Below are 24,779 nucleotides of genomic sequence, written 5' to 3' on the forward strand. Positions count from 1 at the left end.
TAATGCCTTTCTAAAATTCTCTACACTTTTATCATATAAACCCTGGGGTTGTTCCAATAATTCAATTTTCACCTTCGTTGTTTCTGACATTTCAACAATCTTTGATTAAAATGAGTTTCTTATATTCCTAGTGTTGTTGTCTCATATATGATTACCTGCATTAAAGACTCGGTAGGCAGCCTTTCTTAGCGTTATTTTTCATAATTAGAGTACTTGTTGATGTCTATTCCTTGTAGATGCTCACACCTGATTCTGCTCAGAGAGTTACTCCCAGGACTCACCTGATGTTGGAATCTGAAGGGGATGGAGAGGTGCAGCATCCACTCTCCTAAAATCAGCTTTTAACTGTGATGTGCCCAGCAGGGATGGCTCCAATGTCAGCCTCACACTCACACCTGAACAGATGCTCCTGTTGGACTAGGCTGGATTGAATCTGTCACACACACCCCCCACCCCTCCCCCACACACATGGCTCAGTGCTGACCTTGGGCTGGGTCAGTGCATAGAGACGCCTCAATGCTCATCCTCAAGCAGGAGAAGTGGGGCAACCAAACTATCACCTTATCCCAGATCCCCTCCCTGCCTGTGATGATCCTGGGGTCCCTCTCCTGTCCACATGGAGGTGGAGAACTCCGCACAGATGACCACTTGTGGTCACCAGTGGCCACTCCTCTGATCCTTTTTATTTGTTGTGGTTCCCTCTCTGTTTGGGGAACTCTCATCTCACTTCCTCTGCATTGACTATGGCTGCATCTTTTAGAAATATAAGCAATAGAATATTTCTCAGAATTAGGAACAGATGAGGGCTCCTGAGTGGACACACCCACTCCTCATTTTGACTGTGAAATGAGATACATTGATCATCTTGTGTCACATCTCACACATCTTAATCAGGTCTGCAAATTATCAAGGACTGATCCCTCCCACATCGCAAACATCACCGATCCCACAACACTCTGAGAATTTGGCTTCATGCCTACGTGCTTCACACCAGGAAACTGAAGTGCAGAGATCGGCTGGTACTGCTCAAGGTCACACAGACCATGGATGATAGTGAAATATTTAAATATGAGCTTTGTTCCCAACATCAGAGCACTAGACCCCTCGCTGACCCCAAAAGCTGAAGAGAGGAGGACAGGATGAGGGGACAGCTCTGCTTAAGGATCAAGGATCACTGTGGAGGCAGGAATGAGCCATATCTTATTTCCAGGAAACTGGGTGGATGCCGTTGCAAGAAAAAGGAGAAGTCCATGGAGGGGGTGTGATAGAAAGCTACATTCTGGGGCCACAGAAAGGACCTGTTTCCTTCCCTTATTTCCCTGCATTTCCCTCTGAGCTCACTGTCTCAAGGACATCACCCTGAGCTGCACAGGGAGAAGGTGAGAGTGTCCCTGCTGATCTGAGCTCTGCAGGCCACAGGGACCCACGTCTTCCTGAAGCATCTCCAGGGCCCGGGTGGCACTGTCCATGGTGAGGACCCCAGGGAGGGGATGATGGACGGGCTGAGGAGGAAGGAGACCCCGTGGGGGAGGCTCTGACAGGGAAGGATGTGCCCTGGGCCACCTCACCTGCGAGGGGCATCTCAGGAGGGAGACTACAGGTCTATTTCCTGCTTCACCATGAAAATGAGAGCCAGGCTGCTAGAGAGAGGCTGTGCCCTTGCCTGTGGGCTGTTGATGTGACAACCACGAGAGAGGAAGGGCCAGCCTCCCTGAGAACACACCCTCTATGTCTGTCCAGAGGGCATCATCGTCTCCATCTGCACACCCCTCACCCGAGCGAGAAGACACCATGACCCCCACCCTCGTGGCTGTGCTCTGTCTTGGTGAGATGGGAGGGGGAGGGGAGCCCTGCTCTCTCAGGACCCCAGGACTCAGGGGGCTCATGGGGAGGAGGGTGCTGCTCAGGGTTCAGGGCAAACCTCTCACAGGGACTCTCTTCCAGGGCTGAGTGTGGGCCTCAGGACCCCAGTGCAGGCAGGTGAGTCTCCCCAGGTGTCTCAGGTTCCACTCCTCCCTGGGGAGAAGGGTCCAGCCCAAGAGCAGCTGGGGATGGAGAAGAACAGTTCTGGCATGACAGTTGGGGGGTATCTGGGACTGAAAGCTGGGGACTGAGGATGAAAATGTCTTGTGACCCTGATACTTGCTTCCTTCCAGGACCCCTCCCCAAGCCGACTATCTGGGCTGAGCCAGGCCCTGTGATCCCCTGGGGGAGCCTCGTGACCATCTGGTGTCAGGGCACCCCAGGGGCTGAGGAGTACCGTCTGGATAAAGAGGGAAGCCAACGATGGAAAAGACAGGAGGCACTGGAACCTGGGGACAAGGCCAAGTTCTCCATCTCACACATGACAGAGCGTGATGCAGGGATATATCGCTGTTACTATCTCAGCCCTGATGGCTGGTCAGAGCGCAGTGACCCCCTGGAGCTGGTGGTGACAACAGGTGAGAGGACACTCAGGGGTCCCAGCGTCTGCCCTTAGGATGGGGGTTTGCTCTCAGAGTCTCTCCCTCTCACAGCCCAGCCCTGGGGACATGAGGGAGGTGTGAGCCCATTTAACATGCTGCCTCCTCCTCTCCTAGGATCCTACAGCAAACCCAGCCTCTCAGCCCTGCCCAGCCCTGTGGTGACCTCAGGAGGGAACGTGACCCTCCAGTGTGGCTCAGGGCAGGGATTTGACACATTCATTCTGACTGAGGAAGGAGATCACAGGCTCTCCTGGACCCTGGACTCACAGCGACAGTCCAGTGGGCAGTTCCAGGCCCTGTTCCCTGTGGGCCCCGTGACCCCCATTTACAGGGGGACATTTACATGCTATGGCTGCTATAGGAACAGGTCCCAGGTGTGGTCACAACCCAGTGACTCCCTGGAGCTCCTGGTGTCAGGTGAGTTCCATTATTGTCCCATCCATGGACTGAGGCACCAGACACATTATTGGGATCTTTGTTGTGAGGGGAGTCCCATGTGAGGGGGTAGGGGTGAGGGGAACACAGGGGCTCCTGGGCCAGAGACACAGAGAGATACAGTGAGACCTGGGGGCCAGGTCAGGAAAGGGGTTTATGGGAGGAGCAGCCCCTGTAATTCACATCTGGTCTCCCCAGGTGAGTCTGGGAAGCCCTCCCTCCTGAACCAGCAGGGCCCCATCGTGGCCTCTGGACAGAGCCTGACCCTCCAGTGCCGCTCTGATGTCGGCTATGACAGATTCGCTCTGCACAAGGAGGGGGGACAGGACCTCCCCCAGAGCCTTGTCCTGCAGCCCCAGGCTGGGCTCTCTCAGGCCCACTTCCCCCTGGGCACTGTGAGCAGCTCCCATGGGGGCCGGTACCGATGCTACGGTGGATACAACCTGACCTCTGAGTGGTCGGCCCCCAGTGACCCCCTGGACATCCTGGTGGCAGGTGAGGAGCCAGTGGGTTCAATCAGGGACCCAGACTCTGCACAGGCCCTACTGGGAGGTTTCAGGGGTGTGAGGCCAGAATGAAAGTGCAGGCCCCAGGGAGGGAGGGAGCCAGAGAGATGAAGGGTGGGAGGGTAGAGGGGGAGACTCAGAGAAACAGAGACAGACAGAGAGGAGGGTCCTCAGAGAGAGGCCTGGTGACTCTCAGGGCAGAACAAGGTGGGCAGGCAGCCCTCACCCTCCCTCCCTCTCTCTAGGACACCTGCCTGACAGACCCTCCCTCTCAGTGGTGGTACATTCAGTCACCAGGGTGGCCTCAGGAGTGAACGTGACCCTGCTGTGTCAGTCACAGAGCCCGACGGACACGTTCCTTCTGTCCAAGGAGGGGGCTTCCGGTCTTCTCTTGCGTCTGAGTTCAGAGCACCGAGCTCAGCATTACCAGGCACAGTTCTCCATGAGCCCTGTGACCTCAGCCCACGGGGGCACCTGCAGGTGCTACAGCTCACACAGCTCCTCCCCCTTCCTGCTGTCACACCCCAGTGAGCCCCTGGAGCTCCTGGTCTCGGGTGAGCAGCCCTGTCCTGTCCTCTCTGAGCTCCAAGGTCATCTCTGTCTCTGTTCCCAGCAATGTCTGAGATGCGATGGAAGTAGTGGGAGGACTGGGTTGTTCTACAGAGGAGGGTCATCCGTGAAAGCGTGGACACTGACGGGGACCTCCCTCCCCTGGGGCAGCCTGGCCCTGCAGTCTCAGCCAGGCTTGAGGAAGGAGGAAGGTGGCACTATTGGGGTGATGCTAAGAGGAAGTGAGATTTGACTGAAGTGACCAGACAGAGGCCCCGCCCCCTGACTTCTGGTGGCTCCACCTCAGGCCTGAGCATCACTCTTCCCAGGGGTACATCCCACAGGCAGGACCCCGGGAAATGGGGCTGAGTGTGTGTGGGCTCAGCTCTCCTGGGAGGTGAACTCTGAAAACCTTTTCCCTCTGCACCAGGGGGCTGCCTGCCATGACCTGCAGGGACGCTTTCATGCCTGACTTCCTGGGGCACCTGACACCTGGCTTGGCCTAGACCTGCTCCAGGTGCAGCCTCTCTGGGCCTGTCCTGCTGCTCCCAGTCACTGTGACCTCGTAGGGATTGAAAAGCTGAGGGAGACAGGCGGCAGGTACACTGAGCATCCACCAGGACTGGGGCTCAGCACAGCAAGAGGAGCCAAATGTTTTGGAGACACCAAAGATTTGGAAACTGCCACCTAGTATCTCCACTCCTCCTGGTTCCACACAGAATCTGTGGGGTTTTCCACTAAAAGCTGGCAACCTTGCATAGTTTGCCTGGTGCCCGGTCCCTAACCAGAGTGGAGAGTGTGTAGAGTGGGAGGTGGAGAGGTGCCAGGTTGGCACCATTTGGTGCCCAGGCCTGGCTTGTGGTACAGGGATGATGGCTGGGCTGATGGGGAAGGAGAGGGCAGGAGAGGTGGAGCGAGGATAGGAGACACTCTCTCGACTGCTCACTTCCAGAGCCCCTTAGACAGAAGCCCTCACCACACAGGTGGGGTCCCTGAGCCTTCTCAGAGCAGGACAGGTGGCTGCTCTGGCCAAGGTGGGACCTGCTGTGTGAATGGTGCCGTCCCCACTGGACACTCTGCTGTAGTGAGAAGTGTCCCCACCTGTGGGCACCACTCTGCAAGGCCTGTGCCTCCTGGAGGCCTCCAGGCCCTCAGTGCTCACCTGAGACTCAGGGGGGATCATGCAGGGTGCAAGGGGACCTGGGGCCTCCTGCCCAGAGTCTGTGCATTCACCTCTGCTCAGGGTTTCTGTGCACACGGGTCTATTATGGCTCTTTTTAGAGAACCTTCAGGCAATATTTCAGTCTATGGGCTCACAATTTAACTTACATTATATGGAGTCCAGATTGAAATATAAGCATTCTATTCCTCTTCTCATTGGGAGTAGATTAATACCAGACCTGTGTTATGGAGAATAACTTCTTGTTTATATAAAGACTTATTTTCACACACATATTCAAATGAGCTTTATGCATGAATCTAAGAAGCATGTGACAGCTATTTTTAAAATTGAGTAAATGCACAGCCCACGTAGATAATTGCACACCTAATATTGTAATTTGTGAGTAAGCGGTGTGATTCCTGTAGGTTTTCTAAATGGTAGTAAGTGCACATAGGAAAGCTCTTGGTTTGGGCATATTTATTTCATGACCTGTTAGCCTCCCAAAGACTCTCTCCCTGTGGGCTGTTTTTCAGTTGATTCCTCCAACATGCTGAGAAAATCAGAATAGCCACCAGGCCTAGAAAATGTCACTTCTTTGTTCCCAATTGCATACCTATTTTTCTCACTCCACACCTAAGACAATGAAATGAGGGATTAAAATGTTCCAGAGTTTCTCTTCCATAAAACAGCTTAATTCACACCCAAAGTGATGTCAAGGCAAACCCACTTACAAATTTGCATTTTATATTGAAAGCACTATGGGCCGCTTTGTTCCAATCCGTTCTTCTGTCTCATTAGGGTTTACTAGGAATGGTCTCTATCCTGACAGACGCACATTCCCCATATTTACCTTTTCTCTGACCTTTAACCACATGACACCCATTACAAAGGCTTCTTAGTGTCACTAGAACATTTGGACATTAACCCAACTGAGTGACGCGGATCACCCATGTGCATTATCTGAATTGTGGAGCTGACACTTAGAGTTATTGTGTGGATCACTGTAAGGAGGAGAGGTCCGTAATTTCTGTTTACATCATGGGATTTATATAAAAATGGGGTGAGAGATTGACCTAATTTCCTACTCTTGGTGCTCAGTAGATATTGAAATTAGGGGGATTTTCTCTGTGACTTAAATTTGAACCAAAAGTGTGGACTTCCTTGGTTTTGACCTTAGTTGTCTTTTGAGTTAAAAAAAATAATCACATGATTAGCATCCACATACCCATATTTTTTCATCTGGAAAATACATCTACCACTGTAGGTATTTGTTATTGTAAAATAAAGTGAGTTAATATATAAAAGAATCAATAGATGAACAACTTCAGGTGAAGATGAACATAGCAGACCCGTGAGAGGAGGGGCCTGGGCAGGGTGGGGTGAAGGAGACCCAGCCCAGACTTTCACCCCTTCATGCTCCTGAGATTCAGGAGGCCCTGACAGCAACCCCTCCTCCATGGACCCTGGGTCCCCCGCCATTGAAAACAGGGGATCTCTCAGCTGTAGGGGAATAAGCTCATGGGGTCTTGATCCTCAGACTGAACACAGAACACACAGCTGTTAGTTATTTCTGAACTGAGACCATTTCTTACTCATCCTCAGTTCTAGGGCACAGCTAACTCTTATCAAGGTGACTCAGAGCAGGTGCTGAGTGCAGACATCAGAGGGACACTGATGTCAAGGGGAGGTGGGAGCCCAGGTTCAACATTAAAATTTTGGAGATTTGGGTCTGCCCCGACCTCTGAGACTTCTTTACCCACAATTCTTATTTTTCCATCCCCAAGACTACACAGTGGAGAATCTTATCCGGATTTGTGTGGCTGGCTTGATCCTGGTGGTCCTCGGGGTGCTGATATTTCAGGCTCGAAATGACACCAAAATCACCCTCCAAACAGCCAGGATGTGAACACAGAGGGAACAATGCACCGTTCAGAGTGGGGGAGCTTTGGAGCCCATCTGAGGATTCCAGGAGGTGCTGAAAGAGAATATGGACCACTATTGGGGAAACTGTCTGCTGAGAATGCCCAGGGAAGTAGAGGTGGTAGGTGAGATTTGGGTGCAGGAGAACATGGGCCATGTCCCTGTAGAGGACGTCTCCGCCATCTACCTGGGTGCTCTCCCTCCCTCCCTGACCTCGCTGATTCTCTCCCACTGCCCTTCTGTTCTCACCCTGTGATGTGAGGGTCCCTCCCACATTGCTGGTTTGGATTCACATTTATACATCCCTTCATGCTGGGTCACATCCATCTCAACAAAATGAAGGATCTTCACAACCCTGTTTTGTTTTGTTTTAAACCATAAAGAACAAAGGAACACGGACCTGGTCCGTAGTCGGAAAACATCATAATAATGCAGCAGTGACAGAAACGGGACACAAACTGGAATCAGGTTTTGTGTGATTCCCTTTATGCAAAATGTCCAGTTGAAGGAAACCCATAGAAACAGAAATCTGATGGGTTTGTCTGGGGTTGAGCAGGAGGACAGATGGGTGATGGACTGTTTGGTGTTGTTGTTTTTTGGGGTGGTTTTGGGCGGGGCAGGGGTTTTTTAAAAACACTTGAAACAAGGTAGATGTTGTCATTGAGACATTGTATATTTACTGCATTCTAGTGAATTTCATATTTTAAAGGCTCAATTGTCTGTTATGTGACTGTTGCTTCAATAAAAATAAATGCAATGAAATACGCATGGTTCCCTGTAGGTTTTTTTTACCTTGGAGGTTGCCCCACTGGTGTCCGTGGAGTTTTATGGAGGCAGGACTCCCACCAGGTCAGAGGTGCCCTAAGTGCCTTAGAGACCAACCCGCTGATGAAGTTTCCACCTTCACTCCTGACTTGGGCTGAGTCTAGGATCCAGGATGAGGCCCACCATCCCTGCTTCCTTTTGTCTGTGCTCATCTGCCATTCAACCAAGGATGCACTACAGCTTCTGATTTACCTTATGGGCTTGGGAATACACATGTGGCTTCCACACAGCCCTTCCCACCACACGTCTCCCATAAAAATGCCTTCATCAGGTCAGAAAATGACACCAGATTTCCGGCTTCCGAGGCTCAGTGGTTGAGTGTTGACCTATGAACCAGGAGGTCATGGTTGGATTCCAGGTCAGGTTACATGCCTGGGTTGTGAACTCCATCCCCAGTGTCGGGCTTACAGGAGGTGCCCGATCAATGATTCTCTCTCATAATTGATGTTTCTATCTCTTTCTCTCCCTCTTCCTTCCTCTCTGAAATAAAAAAAAAAATCCCACCTAATAATAGAGTAATATGCTAATTGACCATACCTTCGCTATGCCCAAGCCACACCCACCAGCCAATCAGGGCGAGTATGCAAATAAACCCAACCAAGATGGCTACAGCCACAGAAAGCAAGGTTTCCCTGGTAATAAAGGCAGCCAAGCTTTCCACGAGCCGTTGCAGGCCTAAGCCTCCACTCAAGGATACAAAGTTTCAATTATAGAGTAAACAAATTCAAACAGAATGGCGGCAGCCATGGAGCTGGGGAGTCCAGGCCAGGGTTGCCCATGGCAACAGAGAAATCAAAGCTTTCCGCACACCCTGGCTGGGCCCAGGCCTCCATTTAAGGCTACAAAGTTTCAATTATAGAAGGTGAATTAACCCAAACAGAAATGGCTGCCGGCTGTGGAGCATGCAGGAGGCTTGGCTCCGCTCCAGGCTACAAAGTTTCAATTGTAGAAGGTAAATAAATTCCAGATACCAGGGCCTCCACTTGGGTCGCCAGGGGGCGTGGCTGGCCTGCAAACCACCACAGGCCCCTTGCTCAGGCCTCCCCATGCCCCAAGGGAAGCCCCACCCTGATCAGGGACACCCTTCAGGGCAAACCAGCTGGCCCCCACTCCTGTACCAGGCCTCTATCCTATCTAATAAAAGAGTAATATGCAGATTGACCATCACTCCAACACACAATATGGCTTCCCCCATGTGGTCAAAGATCCTGCCCCCATGTGGACACAAGATGGCCACCACAAGATGGCCAGCAGGGGAGGGCAGTTGTGAGGCACCCGGCCTGCAAGGGAGGGCAATTGGAGGCGATCAACCCTGCAGGGGAGGGCAGTTAGGGGTGACCGGGCCGGCAGAAGAGGGAAGTTGGGGGCAAACAGGCTGGCAGGGGAGCAGTTAGGCATCAATCAGGCTGGCAGGCAGAAGCGGTTAGGGGCAATCAGGAAGGCAGGCAGGCGAGCAGTTGGGAGCCAGCAGTCCTGGATTGTGAGAGGGATGTCCGACTGCCCATTTAGGCCTGATCCTACTGGGATTGGGTCTAAATGGGCAGCCGGACATCCCTTGAGGGGTCCCAGATTGGAGAGGGTACAGGCTGGGCTGAGGGACATCCCCCCCCTCCGTGCACAAATTTCATGCACCGGGCCTCTAGTTATATTTATAAAAAAGGAAAGAAAATAACAACAGATTGGGGCTCTTCGTGTCTCAGGCACTGCCAACCTTCATAACAATCCTCAGAAGTGAGGTTTCACGATTTTGCCCAACACGCAAAGAGGAAGAGAAGAGACTGGTTCAAAATAGATGCTCAAAAAACAAACAAACAAAAAACAAAATACATGCTCAATAAATGTGTCCCCAGGTCTTAGAATACAACCTGGGAATTGTCTCCCACACACTCTTCTACCCAAAGCATGGAGATGGAATAAACAGCATTAGACAAAGAGGTACAGTCTGGGGGACAAGAGGCGGTGAGGAGGCAGAAAGGACTCTGAAGGTTTGATGGAGAGGGATGGAGAGCAGGGGTTCTGCTCACAAAACAAGGAAGTCAGAGAGAGGAAGTGATAGGGAGAAACAGCAGCACACACCCAGGCCCAGAGGGTGGTGCTGGTTGCCTCTGTGGGTGACTGACAGTGTTGTAACATCCCCCAGGCCCCCTGTTCCTCTTGGGGTCCGCAACCTTGGCACAGCCCCGTTGGCTCCTGCAGGCAGCCAAGGAGGAGAGAGGAGGATCCCTCCATCCTCCCCTCCCTCCCCCTCACACACTGAACCAATCCCAGCGTCTGGCTCCAGGTTCTCCTTTCTGTGACCCAGTTCATCCCACAGACAAGCTCACGTGAAGACCCAGGACAGCTCATTGGTGTGACCCCATCAGCCTTCTTCTGGCCTCCTCCAGACACTCACTGTGGGCTCAGGTGTTTCATTCTCATGGCCCCAATCATACATGTCACCGACCATCCCCTGCACAAGCCTGTCCACGGTCCCCCCTGTTTCCAGCCTCATCCAGGATCTCCACTCGGCAGTCCGTGCTGCTGATGATCAGGCTGAGCTACACTCTCCAGCCCCAAGGAGGCCAAGGCCTCCTCCAACCAAACTCATCCCAGTGAACCTCCTCCCCTCCCCCCCACACAACCCAGGTTAGGACCACATCGTGCCTCCTCACGGGGTCCCCTGAGCCCATCTGAACAGAGCCGCCTCCTCTCCAAACCTCCTAGACCTGAAACAACATACGTTTATTTCCAATATGTATTCCCTGCATTTCAGAAATAAAGCAACAGCCTTGGCAAAATAATCAATGTGTGGATCCAAACAGAAGGGAATGTTTTAGATTAAATGATAATGTAAATATTACACAGCAAACCTATGAAATGAAAAAATTAAAAGTCATGTGTGCTTGTGAGTGTGTGTGTGAGAGTGTGAATGTGTATGTGTATGTGAGTGTGTGTGAATGTATATGTGGGTGGGGTGTATGAATGTATATGTGAATGTTTGAGAGTGATGTGTGTGTGTGTCTGTCTGTGAAGGTGTATGTGTGTGTTTTGGGGTGTGAGTGTGTGTATTGTGTGGGTTTGAGTTTTTATGGGCCTATGTATGTGTCAGTTGGTGTGTACGTGTGAGTGTGTAGTGTTGGAGTATATATGTGTGTTGCTGTTTTAGTGTGACTGTGTACGTGTATATGTGTGTGAGTGAGTGTGTATGCTTGTGAGCATATATGTCAGTGAGAGTTGTGTGACTAGTAATGAGAGTGGATATGTGTGTATGAGTGAATATATGTGTATAAGAGTATGCAGACATGAGTGTGTGTGAGCCTATGTGAGCATATGAATGTGAGTGTGTATGTATGTATGTAAGAGTGCTTAAGTGTGTATGCTTATGTGTGTGTAAGTGTATAGGTGTATGAGTGTGAGTGTATATGTGTGTGTGAGTGTGTATATGAATGTGCATCTGTGTTTGAGTGTGTGTGTGTATGATAGTGTGTGTGTGTGTGATAGTGTGTGTGTGTGTGTCCATGGGCAGCTATACCCATCTGTCTGAGGGAAGCAGAGGTGAGAGCTGAGGTTGGAGGGTCACATCTGATGACAATGAACAGCCTTGAGCTCAGAAGGAAGAGACTGGACTCACCCTGAAGACAGTGAGGACCATGGAAGGGTTTTAGGCATAAACAGCTTCTGAAAGGGAGTGGCAAGGGCAGATGTGGAGGGTGAACTGGAGAGGGGAGTGAGGGTGTGGAGCTAAGAGCTCAGGAAGGTGGTGGACGTGACCGCTGCCTTGGAGTGTATGAAGGTGTCCTCCCTCCCTGCCTTGGTGACTGGGGACACCAAGGGGCCCTCCGGACAGTGAGCCCAGAGGTGGGGAGGGAGGAGCCTGGGGCTGTGCAAGATGCATCTGCTCCCACAGGAAGCTCAGCACCTCCTCCTGGCCCTGGGACGCAGGTCCTATGTCTCCCACAGGTTCCACCTGACTTTCTGTCTCTGTGAGCAGCGGGATCTCTCTATGTCCTGGGGGCCAATCACCTGAGTCATTTCTGCCCCCTTCAGAGCACCTTTGAGGCTGGGTGTCACTTTCCCCTTCAAGCTGTGGAGACTCTTCAGAATTCAGACAAGAACAACATTCATGGGAGTCCTATTCCAAGGCAGTAACACACACAGACACATTCAATATCAGGTGTGGCGCTATCAGCTGAGTGGTTGGAGGACACTTGAGCCAGCCACTTCCTCCCTTGACTTCTCAGCAATACCAACGCCTTCCCCACAAAGATGGAGAGAATTCTTCTTGACTGAGATATGAAGGAAAGGAAACCAGCCATTCAATGTAGATGGAGATGGTGATGGTTTGAGAGATTGAAAAGCAGAGACGCCTCATCCAAAGGAGCAGAAGGAAGACTCCAGGCCAGACCCCGCGTGTGGAGTCACCTGGATCATAACAGACCCTTGCCGTGCAGCGGGGAGGTCATGGCCTTTCCATCATGTTGTGCTGGGCCAGTCGGTGAGTCTGTGGGGCACAGAGAAGCTTTTACCTGCCTCACAGCATTTGCAACCCGCAATGCCAAATGGGCGACAGACCAAAATGTGAAAAACAAACCAATTACCTTTTCTTTTGCGAAAAGGGAAGGGGGAACTATCTTACTAGATTATGGGTGACATTTTTTTTTTCTCGATGTGGACACAACAACACATACTTAGGGGGGACATGGACACAGTGGAATCCACTAACATGAAGAACTTCTGTTCCTGTAGACACAGCGAGACTGAAGACGATATTTGCAATGCCCAATTGAGACCACGGACTGGCATTCAGGTCATTAGGACACATGTACAAGTTGTTATGTGGCAGCAGAGAGCAAATAGAAAAGCAAGCAAAAAACCTTAACAAGCAACAGATACTGACATGCCAATGTGCAGTGACATTATGTAAAGGTGATGAGCTGGCCTTGGCTGGTGTTCTCAGTGGTTAGAGCATCAGCCTGACCACCGAAGGGTCACAGGTTTGCTTCCTGGTCAAGGGCATGTGCCTTGGTTCCAGGTTTGATCCCCGGCCCTCATGTGGGATGCAACCTATTGACGTGTCTCTCTCACATCAATGTTTCTCTCTCTCTCCCTTTCATCCTCTCTAAAAATCATTGGAAATAATATCCTCAGGTAAGGAGTAACAAAAAAAAATTTAATAAAAGGTGCTGAGCTTTATAAGTCATTGAAGAAATAAATGTGCATCAAACCACAGGGTGGTACCAATACCTACACTGAATAATGGACATTAAAAATGCAGGAAACGCGAAGGGTCGGCAGGGATGGGAACCTACCAGGACCCTGCTCCAGGGAAAGTGGAGGAAATGCTGAGGTCACTGGGAAACGGCTCACCAGAATCTTTCACAAATGAGCTCCCTCAATAGCCGTGTTCGGGTGTCCCATGGGGCTGTTCAGAGCCAGACTCTCAGGGGCCGAGTCAGGACCAGAACGTGGGTCCCGCCCTCTCTGAGCAGGAGTCAGACCAGCAGACACATGAGACCTGAGGATCAGGTGAGACCTCAGACACTGCTGACCAGCCTCCTGAAACCTGGGCTCCCTGTGAGCCCTCATTCTGGGGAGATGCAGAGCCAGGCCCAGGGCGGGGCCCTCCCCTGGCTGTGGGGTGTGGTAACCCCAAAGGGTTGCAACATCCTTTAAGTCATCACATCCTGTGAGACTCTGTCCTTCAGGCTCAGGCTTCCTCCATCTGCAGAGCAGGAGCCCTCAGAGCAGACGCCATGACGTCCATCCTCTCTGCTCTTCTCTGCCTCGGTCAGTTGTGAACATGGGGACGGGGAGCAGGAGGGGCGGTAGCACCCCCTTGTTCATGGGGAACCTCTGGCTCAGGGAGCTCGAGTGGACGGGGCCTTATAGTAAGGGAATCAGCTCAGACGTCCGGGTGCAAATCTCTCACAGCAACTCTCTTCCAGGGCTGAGTCTGGACCAGAGGATCCGTGTGCAGGCAGGTGAGTCCTCCCCAGGCTCCATGTCATTTCTCTTCCTTCATCCCTGGGGCTCAGCAGGGGAGCACAGAGGTGCTGGGATGAGGTGAGAGAAGAGGAGGTTTGAGCACTGAGCTAGGAAATGAAGGTGGAGAAGGTCTTGGTAATGCAGCCTCTGGTTTCCTTCCAGGGACCCTCCTCAAGCCCACCCTCTGGGCAAAACCGGACTCTGTGATGCCCAGGGGGAGCCCCGTGACCATCTGGTGTCAGGGGACGGTGGAGGCCCAGGAGTTCTATTTTGATAAAGAGGGAAGCACATTCCACCAATGCGGAGAGAAACCACTAGATCCGATGGACAAGGGCACGTTCAACATCACAAGCCTGACAGAGGGTGATGCTGGGAGATATCACTGTTACTATCGCAGCCCCGCTGGCCAGTCAGAGTGCAGTGACCCCCTGGAGCTGGTGGTGACAGGTGAGAGGACACTCAGGGGTCCCAGCCTCAGGCTCTGCCCTCAGGAAGGGGGTCTGCTCTCTGGGTGTCTCTCTCACAGCCCAGCCCTGGGGGACCTGAGGGAGATGTGAGCCCCATTTAACATGCTGCCTCCTCCTCTCCTAGGATCCTACATCAAACCCAGCCTCTCCGCCCTGCCCAGCCCTGTCGTGACCTCAGGAGACAACGTGACCCTCCAGTGTGGCTCAGGGCAGGGATTTCACAGGTTCATTCTGACTAAGGAAGGAGATCACAGGCTCTTCAGGGCCCTGGACTCACAGCGACAGCCCAGTGGGCAGTACCAGGCCCTGTTCCCTGTGGGCCCCGTTATCCCCAGCCACAGGTGGACGTTCAGATGCTATGGCTGCTACAGGGACAGGTCCCAGGTGTGCTCACACCCCAGTGACCCCCTGGAGCTCCTGTTCTCAGGTAAGTCCCATTATTATCCAATGCATTGATTCAGGAACCAAACTGGGGTGTTATTAGTGTCATTACTTTGAATGGAGCCCCATGTGAGAGGGTGAGGTCAGTGGATCACAAGGGCACCTGGGTTAGAGACACAGAGAGAGACAGTGAGACCTGGGGGCCAGGCCAGGAGAAGGGTTTTGTGGGAGGAGGTTCCCCAGTAATTCACATCTGGTCTCCCCGTGTGAGTCTGGGAAGCCCTCTCTCCTGAGCCAGCAGGGCCCCATCGTGACCTCTGGACAGAGCCTTACCCTCCAGTGTCGCTCTGATGTCGGCTATGACAGATTCGCTCTGCACAAGGAGTGGGGACAGGACCTCCCCCAGAGCCTTGTCCTGCAGCCCCAGGCTGGGCTCCCTCGGGCCCACTTCCCCCTGACACTCTGGGAGGCTGATAAGGGTGCGGGGGGTGCGGGTACATATGCTAGAGTAGAAACAAACTTTTCTTGAGTGTTAGACACAGTGACCACCCCCTGGACATCCTGGTGGCAGGTGAGGAGCCAGTGGATTCAGTCAGGGACCAGACTCCACACAGGCCCTGCTGTGGGTCTCAGGTGGTGAGGCCAGAATGAAAGTGCAGGTCCCCAGGGAGTGAGAGAGACAGAGAGAGGCAGGGGGTGGGAGGGGAGAGGGGGAGACTCAGAGAAACAGACAGACAGAGAGGAGGGTCCTCAGAGAGAGGTCTGGTGACTCTCAGGTCAGATCAAGGTAGGCAGCCCACCCAGCATTGCTCAGAGGTTGAACTTCGACCTATGAACCAGGAGGTCATGGTTCAATTCCAGGTGAGGCTGCATGCCCAGGTTGCAGGCTCAATGCACACGTAGGGGGCATGCATGAGGCAGCTGATCATATCTTCTTTCTCCTTTCTCATCATTAATGTTTCTATCACTCTGTCCCTCTCCTTTCCTCTCTGTAACATATATATATGTCACAGCCGACATCAGAGCGACACTGGAGGGTCAGGCTTTGTCCAGAGGCCATAGTGGGGCCCTGCTGGCTCAAGAGGGAGGGCATCCAAGGACTCACATGGGCGACCAGATGGGTCACTAATATATATATATTAGTGGCCCAGTGCATGAAATTTGTGCACTCGAGGTGGAGCGGAGTGGGGGTTCCCCAAGCCTGGCCTATGTCCTGTCACAGTGCGGGAGCCCCACAATCCATCGCTGCAAAGAGGTAGGCCCCAACCACCCATCTGGGGCTCCTTGATAGATTGCCCCAAAGAGGTAGGAAGGCGCAGGGTCGGGCGGGGACATGAGCCTCAAGTCCCCAGGACAGCACAGGGGTCAGGGACGTGAGCCCCAAGCCCCGGGCCCATTTCCTGTTGGGACCTGAACCTCATGTCTCTGGCCTGCACAGGGGGCAGGTACACAGCCTGCTGATTGGTCGTTATGTGACGGTGTCCTGACCAATTTGCATGTTATCTATTATTACATAGATTTTAAAGTACAAGGTGGGCAGGCAGCTCTCACCCTCTTCCTTCTCTCTGGACGCCTGCCTGACAGACCCTCCCTCCAGGTGCAGCCAGGCCCCAGCGTGGCCTCAGGAGAGAATGTGACCATGATGTGCCAGTCACAGAGCCCAAGGGACACGTTCCTTCTGTCCAAGGAGGGGGCAGCTGATTCCCCCTGCATCTTACATCAAAGCATGGAGCTCAGGAGTTCCAGGCAGAGTTCTCCATGAGTCTTGTGACCTCAGCCCACGGGGGCACCTACAGGTGCTACAGCTCACATAGCTCCTCCCCCTACCTGCTGTCACTCCCCAGTAAGCCCGTGGTGCTCCTGGTCTCTGGTGAGGGCCGCTGACCCAGCCTTTTCTGAGTTCAGTCATTCAGGGCCCTGTGGCCAGGAGAGGTGAGGCTAGGATGGAAGAAATACACGAACGATGTCTTGGGCTGAGCTGTGGGATGCGGTGGGGATGCCTTTGTAATGGAGCCTCTTGTTTTCTCTAGGGCCCCTTCCCAAACCCACGCTCTGGGCTGAGCCAGGCCCGGCGATCCCTCAGGGAAGTTCCCTGACCATCACCTGTCAGGGAACCCCAGGGGCTGACGAGTACCATCTGGATAAAGAGGGAAGCCCAGCACCATGGAAAAGAGAGAAGCCACCGAAGCCCGGGGACAAGGCCACGTTCTCCATCACACACATGACAGAGCATGATACAGGGATATTTCACTGTTACTATCACAGCCCTGATGGCTGGTCAGAGCGCAGTGACCCCCTGGAGCTGGTGGTGACAGGTAAAAAGACACTCAGGGGGCCCAGCCTCAGGCTCTGCCCTCAGGAAGGGGGTCTGCTCTCAGGGTGTCTCCCTCTCACAGCCCAGCCCTGGGGGACATGAGCGAGGTGTGAGTCCCATTAAACACGCTGCCTCCTCCTCTCCTAGGATCCTACAGCAAACCCAGCCTCTCAGCCCTGTCCAGCCCTGTCTTGACCTCAGGAGGGAACGTGACCCTCAGGTGTGGCTCAGGGCGGGGATTTGGCAGGTTCCTTCTGACTAAGGAAGGAGATCACAGGCTCTCCTGGTTCCTGGACTCACAGACACACCACAATGGGCACTCCCAGGCCCTGTTCCCTGTGGGCCCCGTGACCCCCATTCACAGGTGGACCTTCAGATGCTATGGCTGCTACAGGGACAGGCCCAACTTGTGCTCACCAGCCAGTGAGTCCCTGGAGCTCCTGGTCCCAGGTGAGTCCCATTATTGCTCCATCCATGGACTGAGATACTAGCCAGGTTGTTGGCATCTTTGCAGGGAGGGGAGCCCCATGTGAGAGGTGGGGTGAGGGGAGCACAGGGGTTCCTGGGCCAGAGACACAGAGAGAGACAGTGAGATCTGGGGGCCAGAACAGAAGAAGAGGGTTAATGGGAGGAGCAGCCCCTGTAATTCACGTCTGGTCTCCCCAGGTGAGTCTGGGAAGCCCTCCCTCCTGAGCCAGCAGGGCCCCATCGTGGCCTATGGACAGAGCCTGACCCTCCAGTGTCGCTCTGATGTCGGCTATGACAGATTCGCTCTGCACAAGGAGGGGGGACGAGACCTCCCCCAGAGCCTTGTCCTGCAGCCCCAGGCTGGGCTCTCTCAGGCCCTCTTCCCCCTGGGCACTGTGAGCAACTCCCACGGGGGCCGGTACAGATGCTACGGTGGATACAACCTGTCCTCTGAGTGGTCGGCCCCCAGTGACCCCCTGGACATCCTGGTGGCAGGTGAGGAGCCAGTGGGTTCAGTCAGGGACCCAGACTCTGCACAGGCCCTGCTGGGGTCTCAGGTGGTAAAGCCAGAATGAAAGTGCAGGCCCCAGTTAGGGAGGGAGAAAGAGAGATACGGGGTGGGAGGGGAGAGGGGAGAATCAGAGAAACAGAGACAGACAGAGAGGAGGGTGACTCTCAGGGCAGAACAAGGTGAGCAGGCAGCCCTCACCCTCCCTCCCTCTCTCTAGGACACCTGCCTGACAGACCCTCCCTCTCGGTGCAGCCAGGCCCCAGGGTGGCCTCAGGAGAGAACGTGACCCTGCGGTGTCAGTCACAGAGCCCGACGGACACGTTCCTTCTGGCCAAGGAGGGGGCAGCCGGTCCCCCACTGCATCTGAGATCAAAGCACCGAGCTGGGAAGTTCCAGGCAGAGTTCTCCATGAGCCCTGTGACCTCAGCCCATGAGGGCACCTACAGGTGCTACAGGTCAAACAGCTCCTCCCCCTTCCTGCTGTCACGCCCCAGTAAGCCCTTGGAGCTTCTGGTCTCAGGTGAGGGTCCCTGACCCTGTCTGCTGAGATGTGAACTCAGGGTCCCATTCCCAGAAGAATTATGGGCTGAAACTAGGGTGAGGGGCTTCCGGGATGGTCACCCTGAGGAGATCCTTTCCTTGGAGGCCCTCCCACCCCGTCCACCCCCTTCCCCTCACCTGGATACTGAAGCAGTGGGAGGTCTCAGGGGCCACAGCACAGATGATAGAGGGTGTCTGTGTGAAATGGGGTCCAGGGTCAGCCCAGGCCTCTCAACCTCTTTGTGTCATCACATGCAGGACCCTCTGGAGGCCCCAGCCCCCCACCCACAGGGCCCACCTCCACAGCTGGTGAGTCCCAGGGAGCTCTGCCCAGAGGGAGCACAGCCCACCCAGCAAGTCCTGAGAGTCTGTCAGGGGATCAAGTGACCCAGATCCTCAAGGACAGCTTGTGTCCCGGGGGGGCTGGGAGTCCCACAGTCTGAGGCTGGTGATGGGTGGGGTGGTCATGGCAGAGGGAGATGTGGAGGTGCAGTCTGGGGAGGAGCTGGGCTCATGTGGGGAGATGACAGCCCCCCGTCCTGCCCCATCCTGAACCCAGGATGCTCTGAGGATCAGTCTCACCCACCCTCAGGATCAGGCCCACAGACAGGTAAATGGGGGTCTCTGTGGGTAGGTGGCGGTTGCCTGATGGGGACGGGGCTGAGCCATATGGGAATCAGGCCCCTCTGGATTCGCTGACTTGGACACCCCTTCCCCTGTCTGGGCCTCAGTGTCTCCAGGTGTAAAAGGAGAGAATCCTGCCCAGAGCTTAGATTTCCTATCAGTTCTGGCCCTGACCTCCTGGGAGAGGGCCTCACAGGGAAGCCCCCAGGATGTGATGTTATGGGGCCTGTCCCCTCTGTCTCAGTGACGGTGACACTGTACAGGGAGGGACAGGCAGGACAAGGGTCCGGGCCCCCAGTCCTCCCCCTCAGCTCAGGCTCAGCTCAGAGGAGGGAACAGGGTGGATCAGCCCTGGGTCAGCTCCAGGCTCTGCTGCTCCTGCTGTGGGGCTGGGCGGTCCCTGACACCAACCCCTCCTCCATGGACCCTGGGTCCCCAGCTGTGGAACACGTGGGATCTCTCAGCTGTAGGGGGATAAGCTCATGGGGTCTTGATCCTCAGACTGAACACAGAACACACAGCTCTTAGTTATTTCTAAATTGAGACCATTTCTTCTCTCACCCTCAGTTCTTGGGCACAGCTAACTCATATCAAGGTGACTCAGAGCAGGTGCTGAGTTCAGACATCAGAGGGACCCTGATATCAAGGGGAGGTGGGAACCCAGGGAAGACACAAGAACCCTGGAGGTTTGGGTCTGCCCCGACCTCTGAGACTTCCTTACCCACAATTCTTATTTTTCTATCCCCAAGACTACACAATGGAGAATCTCATCAGGATGGGCGTGGCTGGCTTGGTCCTGGTGGTCCTCGGGGTGCTGATATTTGAGGCTCAGAACAACCCTATAAAGACCCTCGATGCAGCCAGGATGTGAACACAGAAGGAACAACGCACCGTTCAGATTGGGGGAGCCCTGGAGCCCATCTGAGGATCCCAGGAGGTGCTGAAGGAAAGTTGAGACCATAGTTGGGGAAACTGTCTGTTGAGAATGTCCAGGGGAGTAGACGTGGTAGGTGAGGTTTTGGTGTAGGAGAACGTGCGCCATGTTCTCCTCCATCCACCTGGGGTGCTCTCCCTCCTTCCCTGTCTTCGCTAACTCTCCTCCACTGCCCTTCTGTTCTCACCCTGTGACGTGAGGGTCCGTCCCACATGGCTGGTTTGGATTCACATCTATTCACCCCTTCATGCTGGGTCACATCCATCCCAACAAAATGAGGGATCTTCACAACCCTGGGATTTTTTTAAACCATAAAGAACAAAAGGACGGGTACCTGGTATATTGTGGGCGAACGTCATAATAATGCAGCTCAGTGACAGAAAGCGGACCAAACTGGAATCAGGTTTTGTGTGATTTCATTTATGCAAAATGTCCAGGAGAAGGAAACCCATAGAAACAGAAATCTGATTGGTTTGTCTGGGGTTGACCAGGAGATCAGATGGGAGACAGACTGTTTGGTGTTTTTTGGGGGTGGGGTATAAAAACTTCTTGAAACTAGATAGACGTTGTCATTGAGACATTGTGTATTTACTGAATTCTAGTGAGTTTCATATTTTAAAGGCTCAATTGTACAATATGTGACTGTTGCTTTAATAAAAATAAATGCAATGAAACATGCATGGTTCCCTGTAGCTCCCTTATACCTTGGAGGTTGCCCCACTGGTGTCCGTGGAGTTTTATGGAAGCAGGACTCCCACCAGGTCAGAGGTGCCCTACATGCCTTAGTGCTTAGGGACCAACCCACTCATTACATTTCCACCTTCACTCCTGACTTGGGCTGAGTCTAGGATCCAGGATGAGGCCCACCATCCCTGCTTCCTTTTGTCTGTGCTCATCTGCCATTCAACCAAGGATGCACTACAGCCTCCGATTTACCTTGTAGGTTTGGGGGATACACATGCAGCTTCCGACAGCCCTTCCCAGCACATGTCTCTCATACACATGCCTTCACCAGGTCAGAAAATGAAACCCGATTTCCGGCCGGTGTTGTTCAGTGGTTGAGCATTGATCTATGAACCAGGAGGTCATGGTTGGATTCCAGGTCAGGGCACATGCCTGGATTGTGGGCTCCATCCCGAGTGTGGGGCTTGCTGGAGGCGCCCGATCAATGATTCTCTCTCATCATTGATGTTTCTCTTTCCCTCCTCCTTTTCTCTGAAATCAACACAAAATATTTTTTAAAAAGAAAGACAATGACACCAGATTGAGGCCCTTCATGTCTCAGGCACTGCCGATCCTCATAACAACCTCAGAGGTGAGGTTTCACAATTTTTCCCAATAGGCAAAGAGGGAGAGGAGAAGAGACAGACTCAAAATAGATGCTCAATAAATGTGTCCCCAGGTCTTAGATTACAACCTGGGGATTGTCTCCAACATGCTCTTCTACCCAAACCATAGAGATGGACAAACAGCATTAGACAAAGAGGTACATTCTGGGGGGACAAGAGGCAGTGAGGAGACAGAAAGGACTCTGCAGGTTTGATGGAGAGGGATGGAGAACAGGGGCTCTGCTCACAGAGACAAGGAAGTCAGAGAGGAAGTGATAGGGAAAAGCAGCAGCACACACCCAGGCCTGGAGGGCGGTGCTGGTTGCCTCTGTGGGTGACTGACAGTGTTGTAACATCCCCAGGCCTCCTGCTCCTCTTGGGGTCAGCAACCTTGGTACAGCCCCGTTGGCTCCTGCAGGCAGCCAAGGAGGAGAGAGGAGGAGCCCTCCATCCTCCCCTCCCTCCCCATCACACACTGAACCCATCCCAGAGTTCTGGCTCCCGGTTCTCCTTTCTGTGACCCAGTTCATCCCACAGACAAGCTCAGGTGAAGGCCCAGGACAGCTCATTGGTGTGACCACATCAGCTTCCTCTGGTCTCACTGTGGGCTCAGGTGTTTCATTCTCATGGCCCCAAATGTACCTGTCACCGACCATCCCCTGCACACAGCCTGTCCACGGGTCCCCACTTTGTGCAGCCACATTCAGGGAGCTCCACCAGGCAGGCCATGCTGCTGACTATCAGGCTGAGCTGTGCTCTCTATTCCCAGTGAGGCCAACACATCCTCCAACCAAACTCATCCCAGTGAACCTCCTCCCCTCCCGCCTTGGGTTAGGACCATATTTTGCCCCCTCATGGGGGCCCAGAGCCCATCTGAACCTAGCTGCCTCCTCTCCAAACCTCCTAGACTGAAACAACATACTTTTATTTCCAACATGTATTCCCTACATTTCAGAAATAAAGCAACAGACTTCGCATTAATCCATGTGTGAAACCAAACAGAAGTGAATGTTTTAGATTAAATGATAATGTAACTATTACACATCAAACCCATGAAATGAGAAAATTAAAAGCCATGTGTGCTTCTGAGTGTATGTGTGTGTGTGTGTGAACGTATGTGTGTATGAATGTGCATGTGTGTGTGTGTGTGTGTGAGTGTTTGTGTTTTCATGGGCAGCTACACCCATCTGTCTGAGGGAAGCAGAGGTGAGAGCTGAGGTGGGAGGGTCACATCTGATGACAATGAACAGCCTTGAGCTCAGAAGGAAGAGTCTTGACTCACCCTGAAGACAGTGAGGACCATGGAAGGGTTTTAGGCATAAACAGCTTCTGAAAGGGAGTGGCAAGGGCAGATGTGGAGGGTGAACTGAAGAGGGGAGTGAGGGTGTGGAGCTCTGAGCTCAGGAAGGAGGTGGATGTGACGGCTGCCTTGGGGGTGTGAAGGTGACCTCCCTCCCTGCCTTGTTGACTGGGGATACCAAAGGGCCCTCAGGACAGTGAGCCCAGAGGTGGGGAGGGAGGATCCTGGGGCTGTGCAAGATGCATCTGCTCCCACAGGAAGCTCAGCGCCTCCTCCTGGCCCTGGGACACAGGTCCTAAGTCTCACACAGGTTCCACCTGACTATCTGTTTCTGTGAACAGCAGGATCTCTCCATGTCCTGGGGGCCAATCATTTGAGTCATTTCTGCCCCTTCAGAGCACCTTGAGGTTGGGTGTTACTCTCCTCTTTAAAATTTGGAGACTCTTCAGGGTTCAGACAGGAGTGATGTTCATGAGAGTCTTGCTCAAAGGCAGTAACACACACAGACACATTAATTATCAGTTGTGGCGCTACCGTCTGAGTGGTTGAAAGACACTTGAGCAGGCTACTTCCTCCCTTGACCACACAGCAATACCAATGCCTTCCCCCACAAAGATGGTGAGAATTCTTCCTGACTGAGATATGGAGGAAAGGAAACGAGCCATTCAATGCAGATGGAGATGGTGAAGGTTTGAGAAATTGAAAAGCAGAGATGCCTCATCCAAAGGAGCAGAAGGGAAGACCAGGTCAGAACCCACGTGTGGAGTCACCTGGATCATTCAGTCGGGAGGTCATGGTCTTTCCATCACATGGTGCTTGGCCAGTGGGTGAGTCGCTAGGACACGGTAAACATCTTACCTGCCTCACAGCATTTGCAATAAACAATGCCAGATGGGCAACAGGTCAAAACAAGAAAAATAAATCCATTACTATTTCTTTCACCAAACTATCTTATTAACTGGTGAGAGATTTTTTTCTTCAAGTGGACACAAGAACACGAACTTAGGGGGAAATGGACACAGTGGAATTACTAACATGAAGAACTTCTGTTCCACACAGACACCAGTGAGACAGGGAAGAGGTAATTGCGATGCCAAAATGAGACCACGGACCGGCACTCAGATCACTTAAGAAATATTACAGATCTGTAATGTGGCAGCAGAGAGCAACAGAAAAGCAAGCAAACACCTTTATCAAGCAAGTGATACTGACATGCCAATGTGCAGTGACAGTATGTAAAGGTGATGAGCTGGCCTTGGCTGATGTTCACTGTAGTTAGAGCATCAACCTGACCACCGAAGAGTCACAGGTTTGCTTCCTGGTCAAGGGCATGGGCCTTGGGTGCAGGTTTTCTCCTCAACCCTCATGTGGGATGCAAACAATTGATGTCTCTCGGACATCAATGTTTCTCTCTCTCTCCTCTCTGTCTCTCTCTTCTATGTCTCTCTCCCTTTCACTCTCTTTAAAAATCAATGGAAGAAAAATATCCTGGTGTGAGGATTAAAATTTTTTTAAAAGAAGTGCTGAGCTTTATAAATCATTGAAGAAATAAATGTGCATCAAACCACAGGGTGTACCAATACCCTGAATAATGACATTAAAAAGGGAGGAAACACAAAGGTCGGCAGGGATGGGAACCTAGCAGGACCCTTGAGCCAGAGAAAGTGGAGGAAATGCTGAGGCCACTGGGAAACTGCTCAGCAGAATCTTTCACAAATGAGCTCCCTCAATAGCCGTGGTCGGGTGTCCCATTGGGCTGTTCAGAGCCAGATACTCAGGAGCCAAATCAGGACCAGAACTTGGGTCCCGCCCTCTCTGAGCAGGAGTCACACCAGCAGACACATGAGACCTGAGGATCAGGTTGGGCCTGAGGACCTGTCTCCTCCTGAGCCCTCATCTTGGGGAGATGTAGAGCCATGTCCAGGGCAGGACCCTCCCATGGCTGTGGGTCCCCAGCTGTGAAAACCTAGAAAGCGGCAGCAGCTTCTGACTCTCCACATCCTGTGCGTCTCTGTCCTTCAGGCCCAGGCCTCCTCCATCTGCAGAGCAGGAGCCCTTAGAGCAGACACCATCCCATCCCTCCTCT

General features: G+C 53.0%; 1 protein-coding gene across 1 annotated transcript; it reads left to right on the forward strand.

The window, feature by feature from the left end:
* Positions 1-1,791: 1,791 nt before the first annotated feature.
* Positions 1,792-20,002, forward strand: LOC307116156 (paired immunoglobulin-like receptor B; the record flags this gene model as incomplete). The annotated part of the gene is made up of 16 exons (XM_079799829.1): positions 1,792-1,825; positions 1,945-1,980; positions 2,157-2,441; positions 2,580-2,882; positions 3,099-3,395; positions 3,652-3,960; positions 13,787-13,822; positions 13,989-14,273; positions 14,418-14,720; positions 16,452-16,544; positions 16,705-16,989; positions 17,136-17,438; positions 17,655-17,966; positions 18,185-18,487; positions 18,766-18,816; positions 19,779-20,002. The coding sequence occupies 16 exons, from the start codon at positions 1,792-1,794 to the stop codon at positions 20,000-20,002; spliced, it is 3,459 nt and encodes a 1,152-aa protein (XP_079655955.1).
* Positions 20,003-24,779: the final 4,777 nt, after the last annotated feature.

The sequence above is a fragment of the Cnephaeus nilssonii genome (genome assembly GCF_951640355.1).
Source record: "Cnephaeus nilssonii genome assembly, chromosome: 20".
Taxonomy (NCBI): Eukaryota; Metazoa; Chordata; class Mammalia; order Chiroptera; family Vespertilionidae; genus Cnephaeus; species Cnephaeus nilssonii.